This window comes from Numida meleagris, chromosome 4, assembly GCF_002078875.1.
Source record: "Numida meleagris isolate 19003 breed g44 Domestic line chromosome 4, NumMel1.0, whole genome shotgun sequence".
In the NCBI taxonomy this organism is placed as follows: Eukaryota; Metazoa; Chordata; class Aves; order Galliformes; family Numididae; genus Numida; species Numida meleagris.
The window spans coordinates 8,397,844-8,425,432 of record NC_034412.1 but is presented as its reverse complement, the minus strand read 5'-3'; the positions used below and the strand labels follow the sequence as shown (position 1 = coordinate 8,425,432).

Here is a 27,589-nt window from a genome sequence, read left to right as displayed (position 1 = left end):
CCGGGCAGGGACGCCATGGCGGCGGCCGAGACGAAGATCATCTACCACCTGGACGAGCAGGAGACGCCGTACCTGGTGAAGCTGCCGATCCCGGCCGAGCGCGTCACCCTCGGCGATTTCAAGGGCCTCCTCAACCGCCCCAACTACAAGTTCTACTTCAAGTCCATGGACGACGACTTCGGGTGAGCGCGGCCCCGGGCAGGGCCCTCCGCGCCCCGCTCCGCAGCGTGGGGGTGGGACGGGGCGCGAGGGGTCCCCGCTGCGCGCCTCCCCCCGGCATCGCGCGGGGCTGGGAACCCCCGAGCCCCCCCCGACCTCTGGGGAGCCCGGGTGACCGCCCCCTCCGCGCGCTCCGGGCGGCATCCCCCGAGCATCGCCGTTCCTTTCCCAGCGGGCCGGGCGCCTTCCATTGTGTGTACCCAGGGAGGGTGCGAGGGCACTGCTCCCCCCGCGGCCCCTGCCCAGGACGGTGCGGCTCTCCTCCCATCCATTTTGGGGAGCGCCATCCATTTTGGCGGTTCCTTCTCCCCATCCCGTCTCTGGGGAGGATGGGTGAAGGGGACCAGCTGTCTCTTCCTGCCCCCACGCAGGGGGATCGAGAGCTCCCTGTGTGCTGCCCAGCTCTGGGCAGAGCGGACGAGATGTCCCACCTCCATCTGCACAGCGGGTCCGTGTGGAAGAGGGGAGCAGCCCTGCCTTGTGTTGCGTCTCCTGTTGGGGCAGTTCCTCTAAAGTACCCATGTTTTCGTGGTTTCTTCTCTGCTCTTTCCGTCACGTGTGGTTGTTTGGAAGTGAGGCAGTCAGTCCTGCTCCTACCATGGACAGTTGTGTTGACTGATCTGCCCTCGTGCTGCTGCCTCCTACCTCCCTGAAGTCATTGACTGTCCTGGGGAGCCCCATGAAGTCAGTTCTCAGTGAGACTCTTTGTTTGGCCCTTGTTTCACGGTGACACCCTTTGTTTTGCCTAGGTTCTTCCCACCTCTGGCTCTCCTCTGGCTTTGTTGAGGAGCTTCTTTCCCTTCACAGCTTCCCTTGGCCACCGCAGCACGTGACCCATCATCATCTCTAGCACTTTGCTATTTGAAGGAGTTGCGTGATCTCCTTCCCTTTGCATTTTTTCCCCTCTGAAGATTTAGTGTTTACAGTAGGTCTTGCGGATGGAGGCTGGGACTGCAGAGAGCTTTCAGTTTTATAGCCTTCCCAGTGTCTTCGTGCTGCGCCAAATGCCTCCCTGGGCTGCGATCTTGGCTCCTGCTGTAAGTTACACAGGGCTGGGCCTGTCTGGGGCTTGGGTGGAAAGCCGTGTGGCTGCCTCGGCAGGGGGTGCTCTCCCCTCTGCAGCCAAGTCATCCCTGTGCCCAGGTTCCCGTTAGCTCGGGAGGTGCCAGCTTTCAGATGAGGCTTGGAAGTTGGAGTCACTCCTGCGACCACAGTCTGGGATGCTTTGCCTCCCTGCATTCCTCCAGACCCTGCGGAGAGCTGGAGCCCTCAGCAGCCTCCCCGTTCTCTCCAGCCAAATAGAAGTCCTGAGCCCTCATTTTCCATAAATCTCCCCTGCGCTATCAGTTGTTGGCTGATGGTTTCCTGTCCCTCAGCTGTTGGGTGCTACGGAACAGCTGCCTCTCCTCGGCTCCGAGGGGACCGTCTCTCAGTGGTGGGAGAAGTGAATTCTCCATTCTCAGTGCATGCTGTTTGTAAACAAATGCTTTGGGATCCTTTGAAATGTTCTTGAAGTGAATTCAAACTTGTCTTGAATGAAATACTGCTATGTGGGTGGGAGAGTGTCTGCGCAACGATAAACAAAGTTTAGTAATAAATAGCAGTGTCTCGAGTTGGGAAGAGGGGTCTGGTGGCAGCAACATTCTGCCTTGTGCCTTTTCATCCTCCTCTGTTTCTTTAGGGCTTCCTGAGAGGAGGCAGATGGTGGATTAATGAAAGTTGAAGATAAAGCACATAGGGTACGAGGAGAGAGAGGGAAGAATGGCTCAGGAAGACCCAGTGAGGTCAGATGCACAGGAATGTGGGAGATGAGGATGATTTCAACTAGCTCCTCTGGGAAGAAGTGACTTTGGGAAGGGAAGGTGGTTCTGCAGCTGGAAGAGGTCTGTTAGGCTGTGGGTGAAGTCCTGCCCCAGGGCGCTGAGGCATCTCGTGGAACTGGGAGCAGAAAACCCCCCAGGGCTACCCCATCAGGATAGAGCCGTTTGGGTCTTTGCTCCTTTCCAGAGAGCTGAAGGAAGCCAGGGAAGGGCTGGAGCAGTCCAGCTGCAGCGTTGTCTCCAAGACGCTCTGGAGCCCCAGGCAGCACTGGAAATATGTCAGGATCCCTGGTAATTGGTGTCCGGGAGAAAGCAGTGGGTCTGCAGGGACAGACAGGACAGAAGGGCAGGAGGAACCTCAGCTGCTCAGTACGAGCCTGTAAATATCAGAGTGGTTAGTGAAAAGCAGCAAGAGATGAGCACTGGCTGTGCTCAGCAGCTGTGTGCCAAAGAAAGGTGTTGCAGGGCTGTGCGTGTATCCCTCAACCCCTTTCATAGAATCACAGAGTGGCTGCTTGGTTGGAAGGGACCTTGCCAGGCTTAATTCAACACTTCCTCTCACCTCTGGTGCCCAGATTGAATGGGTTTCTCCCTGTTCTTCCCCTTCGGAGGCTGTGCATCTCCAGCCCAGCATTCCCTGCAGCTTGCCCGTCTCCAGGGCAGCCTTTCAGCCCCTGTCTTGGTGTGTGGGATTTTTCATTCTTTTGTTTATCTTGTTAATATTTGTTTGCCCTGAGAATCAGGGCGGTGATGGAGCAGCTTCAGTGTTTACATCTCCTTGGAAATGGGAACGGAGGTTCCCCGGGGTGGCTGCGTGGCTGTGCCGGGAGCTCATCCTGGTCAGTGCTCAGCCCCGAGTTAAGAATGGTGCCATGTCCAGGTGGGGAGGAGGAGAGACAAGAATTCATTTAATTGAGGGGAGAGCAGTAGGAAAGCTGTGGCGCTTCTTTGCCTCAGCACATAGAGAACCCAGTCTGAGCCCAGCTGTGTGGAGCAGTGAGTTCAGGTGTGGACACTTGTACCCGTGCTGGCTTCATGTTTTGCTGATCCGAGAACTGGAGACACCAGGAAGAGCTGAGCGCTGATGGTGGAAGCTCAGCAGTGCGTAGATGTGAAAATGATCTTCTTAGACCTGAGCTGCTTTGTGTGGATATGCTTCGCTGTGAAGTATGAGAGTGTCCTTTGCCCTGCTTAGACAAGGAAGGTTTTGTCTCTCTGGCTTGAGTCTTCTCATCCTGTGCTTTCCAGGTAAGATCTGTGTGCTGGTCAGCAGGAGAGAGGGCAGCGCTGTGCTCTGCCCACTGGTGAGGTCTGTGGTCTCCCCCTGCAGCCTTTCAGGGACCTCTGGAGAAGCTGTTCAATTTCTTTGTTCCTAATCCATGCTGTGGATGTTCTTTCAGGGCTCGTGTGGCTCATCCTGTCCCCCTGACACTGAGTTCCACGGGCACGAGAATGTTTGTATGGATCTCAGAGTGCTGGCTGCTAGAGCTGAGGGTGTTCTTACGTCAGCTGGATGGTGGTATCCTACAACTTGTTTTTGCTTGTAGCTGAAGCTACATGGCGTTATCAATAAAGGGGTTCTCATAGGGGCACACTGAAGTTAAACTTTTCAAAGCAGTTTCAATTAAAGGAATGTGTTTTGTGCATCCAGGTAAGTCCTTAGTACGTGGCCTCAAGTTCTGTCTCCATATGCATAAACCCCAGAGTGTCTGAAAGCCTGGATTTCTCCAGTGTGCGGAGAAAGCACTTGGGCAAAGTGTGCTTTGTGATCGCTTTGCTTCTCTCTGCCTGGCCAGGGCGAGCTGAAGGGTCGCTCCTCCTGCACGGGGATCTCAGCCGTGCGTTGCTGGGAGGACCCGGAGCTTTGGGGCACAGTGTGGGGTGGTGCTGCTCTGCCGCTGCATTCTCCCTCTTCTCTGCAGGACTCGATTGCAATTTGAACTTCAGAGCTGCGGTGATTCTGAGGTCTCAGCTGTCAAATGGAAATTGGTATTGAACTAATCTCTAGCCCAGTATCTAATCCAGACCTGCTTAATTATCACCTGCCCTGCGAAGCCGGGTACGAGGCAGTGATTAGGGCAGCATTCTGGAGGCAGAACAAAGCGGGCGCTGCTGGAATTCCCAGCGCAGGGGTCAGATGCCATTGGTATTTGGCGACCTCATCCCCTGCACATGTGCATGGGGAAACGCGTTGACGCTCACTGAAAGGCCGGGTGATTTATTTTTATTGCTGCATCTTTTTTTGAAATCGATGCCAGGAGTGACTGTCCTTCTGGCTGGGAGCGTTCGGAGCTGGGGAAGGGATCCGAAGCTTAGTAAGTGGTGTCAGTCCCGAAGCCCGCTGGCACGGTGCCCCTGCCTTCCTGCCAGATCTTTGTAGTGCGAGCCTGGAGAAGTTGCTTCATTTTGCTTTGTTATTTGAATTGGAAACTTTGCTGTCTGCAGAAGACCTTTGCCTGTCCCGTGCTCCCATGGTGATTCCGTGTCAGCGTGGATATCACAGAGGGAGGGGTTGGCAAGAGGTCTGTGCTGAGAATGTAAGTGAGCCGAAGCTCCTCCAGATCTGTGCACGGCTCCTTTGTATCCTCACCGCTTCCAGCAGCGGCAGCGCTGCCACACTGCGCTGTGCCCATCGCTTCTCAGCTCAGTGCTGAAGGCAGCAGCTGGATGTCCCAGCACAGCGGGACAGCGATTCGAACCAGAGCCCTTCAGGGGACTTCGAAACACAGAACTGCATCAAAACGCCTACATTCTCATGGATCCGGAGATGATGAGAAAGAATGAAATTGATATGTTCCCAAGCTACTTCTGGGTTACCTGTGCTCCTGAACCTGTGCTGGCTGCTCCTTCTGTCTCTTTGGAATTAAGAAAGACTCAGCTTCAGATGTATGCCCAAAGTGACTTGCCTTCTGGGGCACAGCAGATGGAGGTGGCTTCGTACCCTGTAGGTTTCCTTCCTTGGGTGGAATTGTTGCCTGGACCAATGAAGCTGCTGTAGAGCAGCACTCAGGCACGTGAGCAGCCACAGCACTGCTCCAGAGGAACACAGTTCCCTGCCCTTTCACGGGAGGTGCTCTGAGGCCATGAGGAAGGCTCTGCTGGAGATGGTTTGGGGCCATTTGCATGTAGGTTACTGCAGCCCATGCATCTGTCTCCTGGGCTGGTAAGGGTTTGGCAGAGAGCTGCTAACCAGTACTTGAAGGGAGCTTACAAGCAGGAGGTGGACTGACTTTTTACATGGTCTGATGGTGACAGGACAAGGGGGAAAGGTTTTCAACTAAAAGAAGGAAGATTTAGGTGAGACATTAGGGTAAAATTACTTGGAGGGCAGTGAGCCACAGGCTACCCAGAGCCATGGGTACTCCATCCCTGGAGGTGCCCAAGGCCAGGTTGCATGGGGCCCTGGGCAGCCTGAGCTGCTGGGGGCAGCCAGCCCATGGCAGGAGGTGGGGCTGGGGGGGCTTTAAGGTCCCTTCCAACCCAACCATTCTGTGATTGAGTGATTTTTATGATCTCCTCTGTATGTCCCCTGCTCAGACCCAGCTGGGCTCTGGAGGTGGAGGTGCTCTGCTCTGTCTGTTGTGGTTGGGGCTGTGCTCGTGAAGGCCACGTTGGATGGCAGTCACAGCCTGGTTTCTCTGCCCAGAGGTGGTGTTCTGAAAGCCAAGTTAGCCAATTTGGGCTGCAGACCAATTTCCCTAAGGCCTTGTCTGTACTATGCAAACAATGGAGCTTTACAGCAGCTATTGAACTTATTTGCAGCCAGAGCTGGTCAGAATATATATATATATTTTTAATTGAATGCATTTCTACCAAAATATGGTGTTTTGTTGAACCAGCATTTTAGTTGGAGAAGTATTGTTCTCAGTTATGTTTTTGATGGGAATGTTTCTTAATTTTGTTCTTGGCCAACTTGGCGATACACAGGGAAAAAGGGAACTGAGTATTGACAGAGAAAATTGGATTTTGAGGGTCTCTGCAGTAATGAACTGCTGCTCCTCCGCCCTTGGCTGCATCCAAGTAGATAGAACAGTGTTGTGGTTTGGGATATTTGTGTAAAAGCCCACGGAGGAGAGCTGTGCCTGCAGGAAATCGCCTTGGTGTTGTCACACAGTTTTGCATCACGCTGCACAGCTGATGAGGCAGCAGTGAGGGATGTGTTTCTGTGGTGCTTCCTATGGATTTCCTCCTCTGTCCATTCCCTGTTTGTTGTTTGGAGCCTGCCCCTGTGACCCCAGTGGTTTTCCAGAAGGGGATGTGGCACCACGTGGCTTTGTCACTGTTTGTCCCCAGCTGTTACACAGCAGAGCAAGCCCTAACTCCGTCTGTATTCTTATCTATAATTCTATGGTGGCCCTAGGAGTGCACATGAGCTTTTGTGTAGTATTGCTGTCTGCAGAGAGCTGCAGTAGAAAGCTCACACAGCTGCAGTGCTAATATCTCCCTGAGCCTCTGCTCTGAGGCTCTCAGTTTCACTTGTTTCCATTGTTGTTTTGCATTTTTTGGTGGCAATAACACTGAGCCCATCCGGGAATGGGTCGAAATTCTCTGGAGGCTTTGGTGGGCAGAGATGCCTGATGCTGACCTTCCTGTTGTGTAGTCCCGTATCATGGGGCAGGGTTGGGGCTGTCGTTGCTGTATCAGTTGTTTATTGAAGGAGATGTGCCAGAGGCATTGTTTTCCCAGGCTGACTACTGAAGGCAGCAGAAGCAGCGATTGGTACCCGGCCCCGCTGAGTACTCTGTTGGTTATCTCCTGGCTCGTCTGCCCATTGCTCTTTCAAGAGACCTGGAGGACAAGAAGATGCAGCAAGCAGTGATGGAATCACCGCAGTAGGAGCCTGGTCCTGGCTGAGGACAGGAGCTGCGAGAGGAGCAGAGGTCTGCTTCTGAAGAGCTGGCACCAGCTGCTGTGCAGGAAGGCTTTCCTCTGGTTTGTGACCCGCCCTTAGTGTCTGGGGAGGAACTGGTGTGCTGCGTGGCCCCTCTGGTGGCTGGCAGCTGTTTCTGTGATAGCCTTGGAGCTCAGGGTCTGGCTGGAAGAGGCTGGGGTTCTCCTCATCATTCTGGGTGGGGTGAAGGCTGCTGTGCTGATGGTTGGTTGCTGTGTTGGCCCCAGGGTGCAGCAGCTTCCCACATTGAAGCTTTTTTTTTTTTTTTTTCCAAAAGTTGTGATGGATATGCAAACTCCATCCTGCTGTTTGCATACGGCTAACGAGCTGTCCCAGTTCATTCAGCCTTGCCCAGCCCAACCAGTATTTTTGTGCCATTCATAGAGCCTTGCCCGTGGGCCCGGCTGGGGCTGTGCTTTGCTGGGAACCTGTGCAGGAAGCTTTGCCATTGCCCTGCTTTGGATCGTTTGAATGTTTTTTTTTTTTTAATGACTCCTGTGGCTCTGAGGAGCTGCACGGCCCCATGGCAGGCCTCTCTGTTGTCTTAGGGAGCTGGTAAATGCACCTGAAGGGGCTCGTGTGAGATAATTTTCCTTCCAGAGTGAGTTGTGGAATGACATGAAACTCTTCAGGTTACACAAATCCAGTTACTCCCTGCCCAGGGATCCTGGAAGGGACAGAGGAGGTTCAGGAGGCAGCACCTGCTTCAGCCTAAGGTATGCTCTGGCTGGGTTTCCTTGGGGCAGCTCAGGTACGTACTGCACAGGTACGTAGTGTCCGTGTGGGGCTGCACACTGGGTCCCATGTGCTGAGCTGGCTCAGACCCACTGCATGTTCCCCATGCATGAGTCTGGGGTCCTGCTGCAGCAGTCTTCTTGGATGGGCTGGTGCTGCCAGCATTTCCAGATCTTTTGGTCCCTTCTTACAGCATTGCCTTTGGTGCAGTTGGTGCCTGTGCTCTGGTACAGGGAGCTGCGTGGTACGTGTGTTGGCTGGAGGTGGGGACTGTGCTCATGTCACCTGCAGGCAATGCAAGCGCCCTGTTGGCTGACACAGGGTGCTCGTGGTGACTTCACATGTGGCTGAAGGAGAGGTGCTTCATGGAGATCTGATATCAGATACAGAAATTAGGAAGCTCAAAACCGAGGTCCTGACTTGATTTATCAGCAGATCCACTGGCCCAGGAGACAGCCCTGTTTGCAGTAACGCCGCGTGGTGAAGGTGAATGTGTACAGCGACCAGTTCATGGCTGTTACTGAGCTCGCAGGATATTTGTAACAGCAAATAGTTTGTGCTGCCTTCTGTTGCGCTTCTCCATCCTCAGAGGACCTGGTTGCTGGCAGCCTCCGCTCTGAGATCCTCTGCAAGAGCAACATTTTGCATCACGTGTGGCAATGGCTTCTGGAGGCTGCTGGCCACTCTCCAGCCCGCGGTGCAGCTGTTGGGGTTGGCAGGTGGGGAGGTCTGCAGTGGTGTACGGCAGGGTCAGGCTCGGGAATGTGCAGTCAGAAATGCAGATCTGAGCTGGGCTTCTTCCCTCAGAGATGGGGTATGTTGCTTCTAAATTGCAGGGAAACTTTTCCTCCTGTTGAAAAGGCTCCTTGGTGTGGAGGCAAGTCCCAGCAGGTTCCGGGCTGTCTTCTGTCCACGGCACCTTGCTCAGACTACTGACTAATGCCAGCCATCGCTTAGACAGGCGGCTGAATGGCACAAGCCGTGCTGCTTGCAGGAACGCCTTCCTTCCAGATCGTCCCTGCACCCTGTGCCAGGAATGCTCTGCAGCTCCTTTGGAGGAGTCCTTGGCAAACAACCATCTCCTGGCTGCCTGGAGAGCGCTTTGTCCAGCAGAACATCTATCCAGTGTCGAGGAGTCCTCTGGGCTTTCATAAAGAAAAGAAAGAGAAGTGGGAATTTCCACTGCAGAGAATAAACCAGCAGCAGGGTGGAGACAGCTTGCATTTTCCCAGCTTCTTGGCTAATCAGATTCCTTTCAATTTACAGTAATTGATTGGCTCCTGCTTTACAGCTAGCTGTCACCCGATTTCTGGATCTCAAGCTGAAGGTTGTGTGCCAGCACGCACTTTGTTTGGTTGGGACGGGAGCATCTTGTCTTTTCCTTCCAGCAGTTGAACAGAATGTGCTTGTTTGCCAGGTGCTGACTGCAGGATGAGCTTGGTTGGCTGGGGAAATGGAGCTTGGTAGGAGATTGCTCTGCTCGTTGTGTTGTTCAGCCCCGCGTCTTCAAGAGAGGATGGATGGTATTAGCTAAAAGAAGTGAAGTATATGGAAGGCTACTTAAATATTCTCCAAGTGCTCTCTGGTTGTATAGGGAATTCTTGTACTAATCCTACCATCAAAGGCAGCAGGTCAGGTGAAGCAGCCAGCCTTCCTCTGCCTTGAAATGGTGTTGTCTACCAGTAGGCTGAGCCTTTAAAGTGCAGCTCTAGTGCTTTGCTTTCCTCCAAATTCTTTCTGGCTTGCTGACGACTTCCTGAGAGTGAATATTTGGGGTTCTGACAAAGTTATCCAAGTTCTGGAGGTGAAGGAAAAGGATGCATGTCCCTGACCTGGGGACCATTCAGACCCCCTCACACTCTCTGCTTCCTTCAGCGTTTCACGGCCATGGGGATGCAGTTTCACTGCTTGCCCTTTCTTCACAGTGCTGCAATAGCCTGTGATCGTAGGCAGCATTCTGTCTTTGCTCCTATGCAGCTGCCGCGGCTTTGAAAGACTCTTCATCCTTCTCATTGTCTTTGGCAAAGGCTTTGTGGTAGAACATCAAGTTTGGAGCTTTATTAACTCCCTGTTGTTTTTATAGGGGTTGTTCGTACGGTAGACCCAGTTAGCAGAGCTGTTGCTGCTGGTAGCCCAGCTGGATGGGGAGAGTGGGAGCAGTCATCGTCTGTTCTCCTTCACAGCCCCTTCTCCCCACCAGGCAGGAGGTTGGACAGGTCTCCTTGGGACATCCCAAAGCTCTTTGTGCCAGGAGAGGGTGAGTGTGAGCTGGTCGGCTCTTGAGGGCAGGACGTGAATAGAGACTGATTTGTCACCTCCTAGGGGAGGTGCGTTATTAAATACAAAGTAACTGTTATCACACTGGGGGGAATGAACCTCACTTCCCCCCCATGGACATCTGCTGAAGTCTGTGCCTTCCCGGCCCAACTCTGGCCAGCAGAAAGGTGCTCCAGGAGCAGAGGCAGGTGCTGGGCAGGGCTGCCACGTGGGACCCGGGACTAGGGAGTGCTGGCAAGCAGGTTGCCATTGGGCAGCTCCCAGCCTCCCAGGTGGGGAGATCTGGGTGTTCAGACCTTGTTTCCCACCCTCCCCCTCTTCCCTTTTTTCCCCTCTTCTCCTCTCCTTGCTCTCCCACTGAGTTGATGCTTTTCCAGGAATGAGCTGTACTGCTAGCCCAGCACATTCCACAGCGGCAGCACTTTTTTTGGCAGGAGCTTTGCCTGCTGTTAAGAAAAAGCAGGACTGACTTGGCGTCCCTCCGCCAAGGGCCAGGAAAGGAAGGAAGGCCCAGTCCCACCTTCCTTGCGGTGCGGGCTGAGCTTCCCCTGCCCCAGCACCCAGCCTGGGGCTCCTGTTCTCTGCAAGGAAGGTGAGCGACAGCCCACCCAACATTTGGGAGTAAAGCAAGTGGTGTAGGTGACTCTCGTGTTGGACTGTGCAGACAGCTCTTGGATTTCTTGAGGAGCTGAAATCAGAGGGAAGAGTCTGGCTGGGCTTCTGCCGGCAGGTCCGTTTGTCCTGATTTCCAATTCAAAGGGCTGAAAGTGTCACCGAACCTTCAGGGCCCTGCAGAATGCTTCCTTTGATGGTGGCTCCCAGCGTCTTTCTGGGATTGGAAGCTCGCTGAGCAGGATGAATTAGTGGAGGTGCCTCCTGCAGCCCTACACAGCTTCCCTGGGTCGGTGAGGGCTGTCCTGTCGGCCTTGTTGCAGCCAGATGGGCACTGCAGAGCAGGAGGGGCTCGTCGGCTCGCTTTGAAATCCAAGTATTTAACTTTGCTTTGATAAGGAGTGCTCCAGGGCGGGCCTGCAAGGTCGGGCAGCTCGTTCCCAAATGCCATTCCTTTTCCAGTCTTCGGGCTGAGTGAGCAGTAAGCCCGTCATCTCCCACCTGGTGAGCGAGCACAAGTCCTGCTGGAGCCAAGCATCTCTTGGTGTATGTCCAGTGGAGTGATTGTAAGTGTGTTGGTAGGAGTTCCTGGGGAAAACAGTTGCCATCTCAGATGTCTGTGCGGTCCCTGCCCCAGTGACTATCAAAGGGATAACGCAGCAAGCTCTGGGGTGCATGGCAATGCTTTGGGAGTGTGGCTGAGGGAGGCTGGGGAGGTGTCAGGCTGAAAATGGAAGAGGTTGCTCTCGTGCTTTTGCTCTTAGGCGCCGTGTCCCTGCTCCTGAGTGCAGGCAGTAGCTTGAAATGTGGTGATGTGCTCTCTGAGGAATCCTTGTAAACTGTGCTGGGTTTGCTGGGAGAGCAGAGATGGCTTCTCTTGCACTGTGCAGAGCAGTGTTATTGTTGTTGTGTTTTTGATCAAGAGCTCGTGTAAAGACAGTGCTGCAAGGGGTTTTGCCCTGGCACGGAGAGCGGGGCTATTAGGTGACAGGAGGAGGAAGGCAGCTCCCTGGGAGGTGGGGTCTGGTGGAGCTCAAACACCCACAGATCTGCAGTCCCTTTTTACTCTCTGCTACTACGACATAGAGGCACAGTGGAAAATACCGTGTCTGGGGCTTTGAAACGGGGAATGACAGTCTCTGTTTACAGAGAGAGACCTTCTCACCCCAGCGATTTGTATCCCACGTTCTCCTCCTCCCCTGCACAAGAGATAAAAATACAGTGAGGAAGACCCAAAGAATTCCCCAGCTTATGGAGACAGACACCTCCAATCCTCTAATCCTGTTTGATGCACGCTGCTTGCTGCGAAGCCCAAGGTCTCGCTGCTACACTTGTGTATTCCTCGGTTGGACCTGCAGCCCTGGAGGGGATTGTATCCCTGCAGGAAGCACACGTGTTGTGTCTGGGCTTGGCCTAACAGGCGAAGAGCTCCATCCGACATCACAGCTCGGCTGGAGAACTGCCCTGCCCAATTTTCTCATTTGGTGATAATGCTGCAGAGCTCGTCCCCGTGGGCCCAGCGCTTGATCCTGGAGAAGGGAGGAGGATTTTGCTCCAGCGCTCAGCGATGCTCGCATTTGGATACTAACACATGAAGGTGTTTCCTTGTGTTGTTCAGCATCATTAATCTATACAGTCGTTTGGAGACAAGACATCCCTGCCCTAAGGCGTGTGTGTACTACAGGACTTGAAAATGAGATCACATTTTTGGTGTGCAAATGCCTGAAGCTTGTGCTATTAGATAGGAACGTCTCCTGACTTAATTATTTCTTTTTCCTGTGGTTCCGCAGGAGATGGGGGCTGGTAAGGTCAGAGGTGTCATCTGCCTAGGCTGCCCTTGTAGGGGTTACAAGAGGGGCTAATGTCAACATTTAATTTCTTGTCTTTGTGATCTTAGAGAAATGTCACTGTTCTGTGAAGGGCTTTCAATAATTGAACTAAACAAAGGAACAGATCTTTTTTCCTCTGCTCTACTGGTTTTACGTCTTCTTTTTAACGTGCAGTTGTCAACATTTAATTGTGTTCTCAATCTCTGCACCTACCCTAGTGACAAAACTCCTTTTCATCCTCACCATCGAGCTGTCTGACATGGTGAGGGGCTCCCTTTTCTCCCTTCTCAGTGCTGACCAAAATTCAGCTTTTCTGGTTGCTGCTGTGTCCCGTGATTGCTGTTTATCTGAGCGTCCTGCCCTCAGGTAGACAAACTGGGGGACAGAGCTGCTGGAGAGGAGCAGTGACTGCTGCGGAACCTACTGAGCCTCCAAGGGTGAGGCTCAAACCCTCCCAGCCATGCCTTGTTTTGTGCCTCTGGGATTCCTTCTCTCCCCGGGCAGTCAGCTGGTGCTACTCCATCTTAGCTCTCCGTCAGACCCGCGGTGGTTGGCGAGCCCTGCTCAGGAGAGACCTGCGCTGGCTGCAGCTAGAAACTGCCTTGTATCCGCAGCCTGGGCTGGGCTGGAGGCCACCGAAGGGAGGGAGGGAGGTGGGAGGCTGGATGGAGCTCAGCAGCTGTGTGCTGGTAACCTCAGCGCAGCTTCTAGCACAGCGCTCTGCGAGGCGGCTTTTACTGCCTCCTTCTCTCCTGTGCGCGCTCTCGCTCTTTCCCCACCTTCCCTTCATTCCTAGGACATGACTGCGTGATACAAAATACCCTCTAATTTCCTCAGCCGCTCTGGGACTCCCCAGAGAAGGCAGTGTCTGCCTGCCCATCCCTGCATCCTCGTTGCTGGCTGCCAGCAGAGAGCGGGAGGGAAGTTGGGAGCGTGGCACCTTCCCAGCCAGCGGAGAGAGGATCTGCTTGCTGGCTTTATCCGGAGCATGGGGATGGGGTGAGGGCCGGAGCTGGGCTTCCTCCCCTCCCTCTCCACCCTTCCCCCAGCTGCATGGGAGCAGATGTGCTGCTTGTGTCAGCCTTGGCAGGCCCCGCTCTCCTCTGCAAAACCTCCTGCAGCAACCAGAGCCTCGTCCCCTCCTCCCCCTCGGCCTGGCCCCGCACAGCCGCCCCCGTGTCGCTGGGGATGGAGGCTGAATCATCCGCCCACTCCGCCTGCCTCCCCGTCACCCTGCCTCCTTCCGTCCCTCCTTCTTTCCCTCCCTCCTGCAGGTCTCTTTGTTGGAAAATTCAATGCAGATGAGCACTTGGGAGCGCTGGGCCGGGTGCCCAGCGCATGGTTTGTCCGCAGCGCATCGGCGTGGAGCGAAGCTTTTGTCGCCCAGGGGAGGTCAGACACGGGCTCGCTTGGGCTGCAGCCCTCCAGCAGGGAGCTTTCGCCATCCCCTCCGCTCCCTGCCGTGTCGCACACACCCCCAGCAGGGCCGCAAACCTGGGAAAATCCCAAACTGGGCTGTCCTGATGGTAAAAATAAAGCAGTCCCTCCGCTATCGGCGTGGGGCAGACATTTTCCCCGGGCTGCTAAATCGCTTTTAGAGAAAGGAGAGAGCTGGAACACCACCCGGCTTTGCCCTTTGGTGATTCCCAAAAGACCCCACAGCTGAGGGCTGATCCATGGGGAGGTTTCCCCGCATGGCCGCCGAGGAGAGACAGAGACGTGGCATCTCACACAGCTCCCCCAGAGGCTGCTCGGCCGCTGTGGTGGTGAGAGCACAGAAGAAAGTACAGCCGTGCAGCTCAGGGCTGTGGAATGCTGCATCCCAATAGCTGGGGTAGGTGTGAGGACTGACAGACAGGAGCAGAGCTGCGGGGAGATGCCTGTGCCCAGCCCTCCGCTGTCAGCTTTTGCTTTGCAGAGTCGAAGTGTGTAGTTCACCCTGCTCCGGTAGCTGGGTGATAAGGAACGTGGGGCTGGGAGAGGGGTGCTCTGTGGAGGTGGAGAGCTGACCCCAGGGTGTCTGGGACAGGAGCGAAGTGACGGGGTGCCGAGTGCCCGGACAGAGGCAGCTTGTTGTGCCCTGCTGAAAGAGGAACGGTTCGTTTGCGCCCAGCGGTCGGTCACCTCAACCCCGCAAATCGATCACCCCGTCCCTACACCCACAGACGAGACTCTGTGTCCCCGAGCACGCAGCGTGCAGCGCTGGAAGTTGGCTCTGCCTGGAGCTCTCTCTAGGAATTGGATGGGGTCCAGGCTACTGGCGACAGCATGAATGGATGCGAGCGCGGCCAGGCCGGGTGCGTGCGCACCGGGAGCAGGGAGCAGCAGCTCGCCTGTGCCGGGAAGGGTTGGCCTGGGCACCCGGGGGGCTGCCCCACACTTCTGTCCTCAGCCGTTCCCTATGGGATGCCTTTGTATTGAATAAGAGTGCTTAAAGTGTTGTCACTGAGTATAGAGGGAAATGAGCTTACTGAAGACTATTTTCCCATTAAATCATAGAATCGTTTGAGTTAGAAGGGACTGCACGCTCACTGGAGAAAAAGTCTTTAGGTGCCCAGAGATGTTTAACATGGAAGAAGACAGATGTTTGTACTGCTGGGGGAAGAAAATCAGTGCTCCTTCACTGTGAAGAGTGATAGCAACGCAGCTGCTTGTGTAATGCAGGAAGATGACATCGCGGCACAACTATAAAGCTTGATGCGATGTTGAAATATTATGTATGTAATTAAAAAGCAACAGTAACATTTGGGAGGCAGCATGTTTCATGTATTTCGCTTTCATCTGTTAGGGGATTCTGGCATAGGCTGTGATGATTTCAGATCTTTTTAAAAGAGGTTCAAATTATGCATTTCTTGAGAAATAAGTGGAAATATGTATCTGGGTTTTTTTGTTGTTGGGTTTTTTTTTTTTTTTTGGTTTGTCTGTTTTGTTTTACTTTTTTTTTTTAACTGAATCCAGAACAAAACAGCTGGATGCATCCAAGGGAGTCTGTTCTGCCCTGGTTTTCTGCCCTCCAGCCTGGCCATCGTGGCTGCGACATGGGGGGGTCATGCAGCCACTCTCTGCCCCCTCCCCAAGCCTGGGCTGTATGTTGGGTGCGTGCTCCCCATGAGGAAGGCTGCCTTTTCCCCTGAGGCTCTGGGTCCAACTCTAACAGCCTGCTCTCCTTCACAGGGTGGTGAAAGAGGAAATCTCAGATGACAATGCCAAGCTTCCCTGTTTCAACGGCCGGGTCGTGTCGTGGGTAAGCACATCCTTTCATTATCTTGCTGCCTGCTTCTTCTCTCTCTGAAAGCCACTGTTTGATTGCCTAGTGCCAAGTAAAGCACAGGGACTGCTCTGCACTGTGGAAGTGCTAACTGCTAATGAAGCTGATGAACTGAATTGCCACGCTCCAGCCTCTCTGCTGGAGGCTGGGCTGTGTGGTCCCAGGTTCCCTGTGCCAGGCAAGGTGTGGGATGTCTCTGTGAAGAGCTGGCTGTAATGGCTGCTTGGCAGAGGTGGTGGTCCCAGCCTGTAACCCATGTGCCCCTACGGCAGGGTCAGCTTTCCAAGGAAAGTCCTGCTCCGGTGACAAAGGGCTTAAGTGACTCTAGTGCTGGTGAAGCCGACTGGATTGGGCTGCCCTGAAGACTAAAGGTACTGCCTGGGCAGCTGCAGAACAAGCTTCTCCTGCCGTGCCGTGCCATGCACATGCTCTGCCCCCTGCCCGCATGCCTGCCTATGCCCCAAAGGGGACCCTCTGTTTTGGGGGGAAGAGGGTGTTTGGTCTCCACAGGCTATCATCCCTTTTTCCCTTCCGCTGAGCTGCAGTTTGTGCTGATCACGTTGTGTGAATCTACCCCGGGAACAAAACCAAGACCCAGGTGCCGACAAATAGTCCATAAACAGTGGAAAATCTCCAGGCTTTCGCAAATCAGGCTGGATAAGACCTAAATTCTTGTACCTGCATCAACCAGTGAGACAGAGTGGTGGCACAGAGGGGTGCTGAGCTGCCTGCAAGCTGCAGGGCAGGGGACTCGGGCTCCCACTCAGAGCAGCGAGACTGTGCTGCCCTCCCTCTAGTGGCTGCCCAAGCCCCAGACATCTCCCCACTCCTCCATTTCCAGCTGCCTTTTGTTTTCCCGTGTCCTGCCAGGGCACCCCGGCGGCTGTGAGCCCTCTCCATTGCTTGTGTTTGTTTTTTTTTTTTTTTTTAACCCGGTGTGCTTTTTGTTGTGCTTCACATCTCTATGCAGCCGCTGGCTTTCCTTGCAGTGGCTCTCAGGGGGACTGATGGGTCTGAGCTGCCCACAGAGCATTAGCATGAGCTCTGATCCAGCCAGAACGCTGTGCTGCTGCAGCCTCTGAAATGTTGGCTGCTCATGGGGACGGTGCAAGGGGTCAGCACCTCCACCAGCACTCCTGCACAGAGGGTGGTAGCGGTCTTGGAGACTTCTGTGCACAGCTGATGAAGCCTTTCTCTCTCCGTGTTGAGTCTCACTGTCTGTGAGTGGTTTGGGACTGGAGGAGCATTTGCTTCGCTGCTTATGCCAGACAGGCTGGAATGAAGCTATTTTAGGAACTTGGTACTAATTTTAGCTAGAAGAAAAGATAGGGGCTGGGATCTGAGTGAATATTTCCCAACAGTGAAAGAGGCAGCAAAAGTGTAGTGTGGTTTTCAGTACCTTCCCTGGAGGAAATCCCAGCCTCAGGAGTAAGGCAGCAGCATTCCCCCTGCTCCCAAACGCCCCCTCCCCTCAGTGCTGTTTGACAGCTGCCTGCAGCTAGCTCCTTCTTTCCGCTTTTATTTGCCTGGTCTTGACCTGAGACCTTCAAGCACAGAGTACTATCAGTTTTCCCTAGGCAGTGCTGGTCACTTGCAGCATCTCTTCTCCCGTGTGCTCCCAGGCAGTGGCAGCCAGAGCAGGGATGCAGCCCTCGGGCAGTGGGATGTGTCCTGGGAAGAGAGAAGGGGCCAGGAGAGGAGCTGGGCGCTGGGCGTGTGCCTGGGGCATGCTAGAGGCAGGGAGGATGAGCTGGGTGTGAGACCAGAGCTGGTTAGACACAAGTGAGAGCAGGAGCTGTCGGGCTTGTCCTGGGGCCTGCAGGACGGGCTCTGCAGCTTCTGACACCCCAGGGTGTTCTCTGCCCTGTCTGCTCTCTTGGCTGAGGATTTCTCGGGGTGCTCTGTCTTGGCATCCCTTTCTTTGCTCCCAGTGCCTCCCTGGCAGCAGACTGTTCTCTCCCTGCCCTGATGATGAGCTGTGGGGTCTTTGTCATGACATCCCCAGTCCTCAAGAGGGATGATTTGCACTGAGTGTTACAGTTGGGGTAGCAGCTGTCCGCTCCTTTCCAGCCCATTTCATGATCCTTCTGTCCTGAGCCAGACAGGAACAGATCAGGGTGCGGGGCCCTGCTGCCCCCCCAGTGCTGGTAGAGAGCCACCCCGCTGCTTGCATCTGCAGTGCAGGGATCAGCCATGGGGCACACAAGTACAGGAAAGAAGAGACGCGTTGGAAAGCTCTTAAAGATGGAAATGGATCTTCCCTTGCTGGCAAACCCTAACCTTTCCCTGGGAACTCGTTCGCTGTCTCCTCTCTCATCTCTGCTTTGAAGGTCCCAGAATGTATCTTGTAAGGAAAAGGCTATCTCTTGCTTTACTGCCCAATTGGAATTAGCGCAGCACAGTGCAGCTCAGAGGTGGGGAGAGGGCAAACCTGCTTAGGGAATGATTGTGAGGAAACCACTTTCCTTTGAGCTCAGTTGAAGCTCATCGATTTCATTTGATTTCTCACCCATTGGCAAGCCCATTCCCCAGGAGAAGGTTCATCTCATTCCCTGAGCCCTGAAATCGGTGATTTATCTTAGAGCCAGAGGCAGAGCAGTAGTTGTGCTTGGACTGCCTCAAAGCGTAGCTAGTATAAATAGCTCTGGGTTTTAACCCTGTCTTGAATTTTTGCACGAGGGGAAGTGCAGAAATTTCAGAGCTTCAGCCCTAAGCTCTGTTACCCCCACGTCCCATGGGCTGGGGCTGGGGAAGTCCTGCTGGGTCCCACAGCCTGAAGGCCAAGCTGTAGAGGCTGGTTAAAACTGAAGGAAGGAATGACTGGTAGCTGCCTCTTCTGATGTAAGAATAAGTAAAGGGAATCCACTCCTTGCCACAGGGTATGTGTTAAGGCTACCTGAGCTCAAAAACTGTGCAGTGTGAGTGTGCGGGTGATGTCAGTCTCTAAGCAGGACTGCTGGCCACCCAGCCTTCCCTGCTGGGTCAGGAATTCCTGAGACACAAATAGCCGGTGTCTGGGAGGACGCTGAGGGGAATGTTGCTACATGCTTGGCCTGTTCCATACCCGTTCCTGGGCATCTGCTGTCGTCTGCTGTCAGAGATGAGATCCTGGGCCAGACAGGCTTTTAGCCAACTTGTTAGGCTGCTCTTGCAGGTGTTCTCCTGCTCCCTCAGCCATTTCATCCTCTGTTTCTCGTCCCTCCAGCTGGTATCTGCAGAGGGTTCCCATTCAGATGCCGGGTCAGTCTGTGCCGATAACCAAACAGAGCTGCCACCCTCCATGGAGCGCACGGGAGGAATCGGAGACTCCAGGCCCCCCTCTTTCCAGTAAGTTGCCTGCACACCTGTCCTGGTTTCTGAGGGACCCGCCGTGGTTTTGCTGTAAATCAAGGTGGGAAGAGCGAGGAACACTTCTATTCAGATGGGCAGTAATCACAGCCAGCCATAGGGCAGGATGGCGGGGCTGCAAGCAGATTCAAAGTGGGGCTGTGTTATTCAGTAAGCAAGGGCATGCTGAAAGTAGCGCCGGGAAGTTGGCAGAGAGTTGTCATCCTCCCACAGTCCCTTGCCTTGTGCTCCTAGATGTGCTGTAATTGCTCCCCACCACCTCTGCTCGTGTCCCTCTGAAGAGGGAGACAGCTGATGGATGGAGGCTCATGCTAGGTGATAGAGAGAGCCTTCTTGGGCTGTTCCTGGTTGGACCTACTTGTCCTTTTATTTCACTGCAGCCCTAATACTGGGGGCAGTCGGGAAAACTTGGACAATGAGACAGAGACAGACTCAGTGGTGTCGTCACAGAGGGAACGACCTCGTCGGAAAGATGGACCTGAGCATGGTGAGTGCTAGCAACATGGCAAGGGCTTTGCTGGGCATAGCTGGGGGCACCAGCTGCAGATATGGGGCAGCTCTGCCTGTTATCTAGGACCTTCTCAGCACAGAAGGGCTGTTCAGTGGTCTGAGGCAATAGCCTTGTGTTGCATCAGAGCTTGGTGATGAAATCTTTCGGGTAAAGGAGATGTCTCCTGTAGAAGTGCTCCAGAAGCAAGAGAGGGACAGTAGTGCCTCAATCCTTAGTTGAAAAGCAGATTGTTCTGTAGCCCTGTCACTCTGTGCTAGTCCATGGTCTACCAAGGGACCAGCTGCAGCGGTCTTACGCAATTTTAGTAGCCTTGTTCTTAGTGGCCCATCAACCTTTTTCCCATTCTGTAGTGTAGTAGAAGTGGTATTCCACAGAGAATGAGCCTGATCCTTGTGTGGGCTCAGAGCTGGCCTGTACTAGATGGGATTTTGAGGAGGATTCATTTTGAGAATGTTGCCGTGAGCCCTGCAGAGGGGATGGGGCCATTTCCCAGTCGCTGTCTTAAGCATGCTGAGTCTTGTTGTTTCATAGCACCCAGAGTGAATGGGACAGTGAAGGGAGAGCGGCGCCGAGACCTGGGCGGGTACGAAAGCTCCTCCACACTCATGAGCAGTGAGCTGGAGACCACCAGCTTCTTCGATTCAGATGAAGATGACTCCACCAGCAGGTACGAGAGCTTAGGTCCTGGCAGAACACAGGCTTCCTACCACCTCTCAGCACAGAGATGCCATTGCAAGGCATAGTAATCCTGGCTTCCAGTGTCCTTGCACAGACCTGCTACTGTCTTGACTCACCCAGCCGGCCCCTATACTATTGTCTGTCTCCCACATACACGCTCTTCTCCTACAATCCTCTTTTCCACATGCCCTTTTCTGTGACTCTTGCTGCCAGAGCCATCATCCCAGCAGCAGAAGAGCTGACTCATACTTTTGCCTCTAGGTTTAGCAGTTCAACAGAGCAAAGCAGTGCTTCCCGTCTGATGAGGAGGCACAAGCGACGCAGGCGGAAACAGAAGGCTCCACGCATTGAGCGGGTACCCAGGGGCTGGGTATCCTGGGGAGGGCAGTGCAGGGCAAAGTGGGCTGCCTAGTGGATCTCTCCACTTAGTTCTTCGGGGCTGATCAGGGATTCCGCTGCATTTGCTGTGGGCACCACCTAGAGCAGGTTGAATCCAAGGGGTGAGATTTCGTACAGTGCTGTAAACCCTTCAGTGGGGCCAGTGTAGCTCGAAGAGGTGAGACCACAGACCTTGTCCTGGCTGTGGAGAGGTCATAAGAGCTGTGGCTGATGCATTCTGGCTCTACAAAGCTCCCAGCATAAGGCTGGAGTTATGGGTTGTGATTGTGGTGCCATGGGGAGATGAAAGGAGAACAGGTGGAGGGAGCTGGGTCTGGGAATGGTACTGAGGCACCAGATGACATCTCGTGTTTTCTTTATGTTGCAGTCATCATCCTTCAGCAGCATCACAGATTCTACCATGTCCCTGAACATCATCACTGTCACACTAAACATGGGTGAGTGGGAGGTGTGCCTGGAGCTTACAGTCTTTCCAGAGCGAGATGAGTGGTGGAGAGGGAACTGGGGAGGGGGCAAAGAGAGCACACATGGGTAAGTGTGAGGGGTGGATTCTTTAGGAAAATAGCTTGTCTTGGAGCACTTGAGTATCTCAGGAGCTTCTCTGCATTCCAGGATTTTAGGAGAGAGATGTGGAAGTGACAATTAGCACATGGTTTGTCTGAAGTTAGGGCTGCTCATGCCTGCTGCTTCATGGTGTTTCACTTCTTTCTTTTTCCATCTCTGCAGAGAAATATAACTTTCTGGGCATTTCCATTGTGGGACAGAGCAATGAGCGTGGTGATGGCGGCATTTACATTGGCTCCATCATGAAGGGTGGTGCTGTGGCAGCTGATGGCAGGATTGAGCCAGGAGACATGCTCTTGCAGGTACTTCACACCCACGTACCTCCATCTTTGAGACTAGAATAGCAGTAAGAAAAGACCCAGAAGCCTCCCTGTGCACTTAGGCGAGCTAAACTCAGGAAGCTGCTCTTGGAAGAGGGAAGCTGAGTCACTGCTGAGCAGAGTGACAAGCTCAGCCTCTGGTCACATCTCTGAGATTCACCCCTTTGTGTTGTTTGCAGGTGAATGACATCAACTTTGAGAACATGAGCAATGATGATGCTGTGCGGGTGCTGAGGGAAATTGTGCACAAGCCGGGGTAGGTACTCAGGTTGCTCCTCACATACACGAGTGGCTGCACAGTGCTTGGGGTGTGTGAATCATGTCTTCCATCCACCTCTGCCAGGAGAGCTGCAGGAACCCAGAACTTAAGATTTGGGTGTTGCTTTGATTCCTGGGTTTTCATGCCCAAAGCAGGAATTGGAGTCAGCATAGTGGTGATGAATTGGGGTGTATGCCCTTTTTCTGGGTATACTGTGTCATCTTTTCGCTTTGGCTGGCTAGCAGTAGGATTACTGCTGCCACATTGTTCTGTCCATGCTGTTAAGGAAAGCCATAACTGAAGTGGGGGAGGGGGGCAAGGGCACTGAGCTGGCAGTTTCTCTCTGTCTGTCAGTGGAGAGCCAGCATACAGCAAATGCCATGGATCGCACCGGAGTTTGTGCCACCAGGCTCTTGTTCTGACTTTTGCCTTTTTTGCTGCAGGCCCATCACCCTGACGGTGGCCAAGTGCTGGGACCCCAGCCCCCGGGGCTGCTTCTCGTTACCCAGGAGTAAGTGGATAGCTGACTCACCCTTAACGCTGGTGCCCAGCTCATGTGAGAGCCCTGCCTTGAGCACTTACTTGGTTGTTGTCTTGTTCCTCCTGTGTGTGTGTGGCTCCATTTGACACTGAATTGGGTTTTGATAGGGTTTCAGCTCTCCTGTAGGGAGGCTGCTATGCATTTCCCAGGCCAAAATGCCCACAGGCCCAGCCCTCATTCCCACATCACGCTGGGGACGCGTTTCACTGGGTCAGGGAGGTCACTTGCTTGGAGCGCCAGAGGAAAGAGAAACCCCTCCCTGAGCCATAGGGGGATCTCTCCCTCTGCACCTCTCCTGCTGACCCTCCCTCTCTTCTTTCTCTCCCAGTTGCTCCCCAGCGGATCTGGGCTGGGCCAGACTCTCCATGCTCCGATCCGGGTGAGTCCCGGCAGATACTGGGGATGGAATGGGCTGTGCTGAGTCCCTGTCCCTCCCGTGAGGTTGAATGGATGAGGAGATAATTTCTTATAGTTGCTAACTGACTTCTTCACTGCAGGTGAGCCTATCCGGCCCATTGACCCAGCAGCCTGGGTGTCTCACACGGCAGCGATGACTGGCACCTACCCAGCGTACGGTATGAGTCCATCCATGAGCACAATCACTTCCACCAGCTCCTCCATCACCAGCTCCATCCCAGAGACCGAACGTAAGTCCTTGTGCCTCCGTGCTCCTCCCGCTGCACGGCTTCCACACCTTCACTGTGCTCTAAGGGAGCAATACATCTGCCTGGGGACAGCTGGGCTGGCCAAGGTCTGCTCTGCCAAGGAAGTGGGTGGGAGATGGCTCTCACCAGGCAGGTGCTTGGATCAAAGGGAGATCTGGCTGAGTGAACTTACACCACATTTTTATGTCTTCTACTTAAGGGGAGTAGAAGATCCTGGAAGTCCAGGAACTGTGGCAGATACAGAGAAAAGGCTCAGAGAGCATTTGGGGGTTGCCACCTGGCAAGAGTGTGAGTGTGAGGCCAGAGGGATGTGCTTGTCACTGGAGCAAGGCCCCCCCAGAAGGCAGATAGGGCAGGGCAGAGGTGGCTGCTAGGAGCAAAGAGCCTTGTAGTGTGGCAGGGATCTGCAGAATACAGGGCTGTTTTGGTCGCTTTCTCGAGATTTTGAGTAATTCTAGTGTACAGAGACCTGAAGCAAGGGTCTAAAGAGCTCAACTAGGGCAAAAAGACAGAAGTTTACGTTTGTGAGGAGCAGTGAATTCCCATGCTGGGCTCTGTTGGCAGCTTTTGGATCTTAGCTGCTTGGGACTGGCTGGAAGGAAGGAGACTGTAGCCTGGGTTTTGCATGTTAAGAAACAGCTGATTTGTGAAGGATAACATCTGAAGGCTGGAAGGCAGTTATGTCAGCATGCACCACAGGGCTATCTACGATGTATTGTTCCCTGGCCCATTCCTCCCATGTGTGTGATTCTTCCATGTGCCACTGTTGTCTTTTCTGTCTCTTCTCATCTCTGGTTCCCTTCCCTTTGTCCACATCACAGGCCTCGATGACTTTCACCTGTCCATCCACAGTGACATGGCCACCATTGTCAAAGCCATGGCCTCACCAGAGTCAGGCTTGGAGGTGCGTGATCGCATGTGGCTGAAGATCACCATCCCCAATGCCTTCATTGGTAAGAGACTGTGCTGCCTCCAGCAGAGGCAGGGAGTGACGGGTGGGTGGCCTGTTTCCCAAGAAAAAATTCATGAAGGGAGCGTCTCTTCAGTGTAAACTAACTGTTAACAAAGCCATAGTCGCAAATTGAACCATCGGCTGTGAAGTCCCTTTTATATGCTTTTAACCAACTTTGTGGCCCACTGCTTCAAGAACCACTGTCTTCCTCTCACTCGTTTTTAACTCTGACATTTGGTGGCAGGTTCGGATGTGGTGGATTGGCTGTATCACCATGTGGAGGGCTTTACAGACCGTCGTGAATCCCGCAAATATGCCAGCAATCTGCTGAAGGCTGGCTACATCCGACACACCGTGAACAAGATCACCTTCTCCGAACAGTGCTATTACATCTTCGGGGACCTCTGTGGAAGTATGACACTTGACTCTTGGCCTGGCATGGGTGGGAGGGAAGAGCTGAAGGGGGACAAAGTCCTGCAGAGCTCTGCTAACACCATGAGGACATACCTGCAGTTATTTCTGCCAGACTGGACTCCTTGTTCTGCAGACTCTGGTAGAGTGGGATGAAGAATGTCCCAGCCTGTTTGTCATGCTGATGGAGCTGTGAAGTTGGAAGCAGCGTTGACAGTGTCACCTGCTCTGTGATCTTTTCACCTACATAATCTTAGTCTTTTCCAACTCTGTTTCGAGGCCCTGAACTTCCAGGGTTAGAAAGGAGCTGGTGCTCAAAGTTCTGCTTAAATGAAGGAGTTGGGGGGAGTTAATTGGTGAGGTAAGAGATAGCTCTGATGTGGTCCTGTCTGATGTGACAACTCTGTTTTGTTCAGCCTGTTTTCCAGATAGGAAGCATAAATGCTTGTATTTCGTGGCAGGGAGAGTGCCAAGTCCTTTAATCTCTTTGCGTGCACCATCATTATCCCTGTGAGGGTGGACACAGAGCTTCATCATCACGTGGCTCTTTCTATTTGGCTTAACCTCTCTTCTCTGCTTTCTTGCAGACATGGCTAATCTGTCCCTTCACGATCACGATGGCTCCAGCGGTGCTTCGGATCAGGACACTTTGGCTCCACTCCCACACCCAGGAGCCGCACCCTGGCCCATGGCTTTCCCATATCAGTATCCACCGCCTCACCCATACAACCCCCACCCTGGCTTCCCTGACCCAAGCTACAGCTACGGAGGGGGCAGTGCAGGCAGCCAGCACAGTGAAGGTGAGTGCAAAATATCAAAACGTGCCTGTGTGGGCAGATGCAGCAGGAAAAGGCTGCTCCCGTAGGCAACACCTTATGCATGGGGGGAGCGAGGGTAAAAGCCTTCATTTTGGTGCATTCCAGAAGGGTTATGTGACTCAGCATTGAGAAACTGAGAGCATGGACTGTGCAGACAGATGGCAGTGCTGCAGTGTGCTTTAGTCCTATTTTGGATGGAGGAGCATCCTTTCTTCCTGGCTTGTCCTAGCTGACTCCTAACGTTGACTCGTGTACTTCGCAGGGAGCCGGAGCAGCGGTTCCAATCGCAGCGGCAGCGAGAGGAGGAAGGAAAGAGAGAAGACCGGGGAGTCCAAGTCCGGTGGCAGCGGGAGCGAGTCAGACCACACCACGAGGAGCAGCATGCGGCGTGAGCGTGCGGCCAGCGAGCGCTCGGTGCCTGCCAGCCAGCACAGCCAGCGTAGCCAGCACTCTCTGGCTCACAGCATCCGCAGTCATCACAGCCAGCAGTCGTATGGGCCACCCGGCCTTCCCCCTCTCTTCAGCCCCCCCATGTTGCTGATGCCTCCACCGCCGTCAGCCATGGGGCCCCCTGGGGCACCACCGGGCCGTGACCTGGCCTCTGTGCCCCCCGAACTGACAGCCAGTAGACAGTCCTTCCGAATGGCCATGGGCAACCCCAGTGAGTTCTTTGTGGATGTAATGTGAAGCGCCCGTCCTCTGTCTGTCTGCTGCCCCTCCTTCCCCACTCCATCCCCATCGTTTGTCTCCTAGGACCAGTCCTGGCTTCACCCCTTGTTTTTTGGGATTTTTTTTTTTTTTGGTCTTGATAACTAAAAGAAAAAAAAAGGGAAAAAAAATAAATGGAACTAAACCTTGATTCTAATCCCTCCTCAAGTGGGGTGGACGGGCCTGGCAGGCGTGCTGCATACCACCAGCCCATCCCGCCACCAGACTCATGTATTGCTGATGGTCATTCCCTCCTGATGGTAATTCCCTCCTGCCATCCTCTCTAACCCCATTAATCCGCATCCATCCCAGCGCCCTGTGCTGCTTGCCCGTGTGTCGCTGCTGCCTCACTCTTTCCGCCCTAAACATCTCTTCTTTCTTTTCACCCTTTTGTGTTTCTTCTATCAAGCAGCAAAGAATTACGGGGTGTTTGACTTTCTCTGAGCCTGCCGCCCGCAGGGGGGAGAGCTGGAGCGTGGCGTGGCCCGACAGGAGGACACGGAGCTCCAAGGGCGCTGGGCGCGCATGGCGCTGAAGATGGCTGCTTTTCTCCCCCTAGTGGAAGATGCCCTGAGAGGGGAGCCGGGCCCAGCCTTACATGCATTTTAAATCCCTTTGTAGTTGCCTTTTAGCCAATGCCTGAATGTTCCAGGGCTTCAGTGCCTGTGGGGAACGGGGAGATGCTGCCCTTTGCCTCCGCTTTGTGCTCCGGCCTTGAGCCAGGCCTGCCTGGGGCAGAGCCCTCCTTCCCCCTGGCCTGTGCTTGGCACTGGGGCCATGCCCCCTGCCTTACTGGCTATGGGACTTGTGGGACTTGGGGCGAGTTCACACCTGGCCTGAAGACGCCTACAGGGAGCCTCTGCCCTGTTCTTTGCCCTCGTCACTTGTAGGGGCGATCTTTGGGGCAGCTGTGGCCCTACCATCACCCTGCCACGTAGCAGTGGGACCTCTTTGAGAGCTGAGAATGCAGCCAAGGAGTGAGGGAAGGCACACTTCTGGGGAACACAGAGGTCCCCTGTGTTTGTCTGCGGGAAAGGACAGCGCTAGCCTTGCCCTGCTCCATTCTCTGTGTACAATGCCTGAGGGGGATGTGAGCTTGGTGGGCAGGGGCTGCAGCTCTGCTGGGCCCACACGGAGATGTGGGTCACTTGCTCCAGCACTCTTCATCCTTCTTCCTTCTCTCATGGGTGCTCAGAGCCACTCCTCTCCTCTCCTGCTGAGCTGTGGGAAAGAGACGTGGGGCCATGGCTGCCTGCTCCCTCAGTGCCCTCCTGTCATCTCCTTTGCTCTTCTGTTTGCAGTTCTTTTATACTCCGGAGATGAAATGTATTTTGCTCCTGGGCTCTGCGTTGTGCCCTCCTGCCTGCCCCATGTGCCCCCTCCCCCCCACCACCACTCCCTCACGCCTCTCCCCGTGCCCATGGGGCACAGTGTGGTGGCACTGCTCTGCTGCCCCCAGCACCCCCTGGCCCTGCTCGCTGCCTCACCTCACCCTGCCCTACCCGCTGGGTTTTATAAAAACAGAACCAATCTCCTTGTTTTTATTTATAAACATAGTTTTATTGGACTCCTGCCTTGTGTTTTGTTTTGTTCCAGCTTCCTCCTTCCCACCCTCCTTCTCCCCCTTCGCTCTGCAGCCAAGTCCCAGTGGGTAGGGGTGCTCAGGCCATTCTCCATTGGCTGGAAGCAGGCCTGGGCCTGGCAGTCTGTGAGTGCCCGTGCATGGGTGCCAGCCCCATGGACGGCAGTGGGAACCAGCGGGGC

At 54.2% G+C, this 27,589-nt stretch overlaps 1 protein-coding gene across 4 annotated transcripts; it reads left to right on the top strand.

The window, feature by feature from the left end:
• Window positions 7–27,372, top strand: DVL3 (dishevelled segment polarity protein 3). Of its 4 annotated transcripts, none has more exons than XM_021395678.1 (16): window positions 7–182; window positions 15,558–15,627; window positions 18,857–18,978; window positions 19,380–19,486; window positions 20,042–20,177; window positions 20,450–20,543; window positions 20,955–21,024; window positions 21,314–21,453; window positions 21,651–21,727; window positions 22,174–22,286; window positions 22,600–22,650; window positions 22,769–22,918; window positions 23,758–23,889; window positions 24,133–24,300; window positions 24,887–25,099; window positions 25,380–27,372. In XM_021395678.1, exons 1-16 carry the CDS (start codon window positions 16–18, stop codon window positions 25,802–25,804), a joined length of 2,235 nt encoding a protein of 744 aa, XP_021251353.1. In that variant the 5' UTR covers window positions 7–15; the 3' UTR covers window positions 25,805–27,372. The 4 variants fall into 4 exon arrangements, with proteins under 4 accessions (XP_021251353.1, XP_021251354.1, XP_021251356.1 ...); XM_021395679.1 differs by having other exon boundaries at window positions 22,174–22,241; window positions 25,380–27,371; XM_021395681.1 differs by lacking the exon at window positions 22,600–22,650 and having other exon boundaries at window positions 22,174–22,241; window positions 25,380–27,371.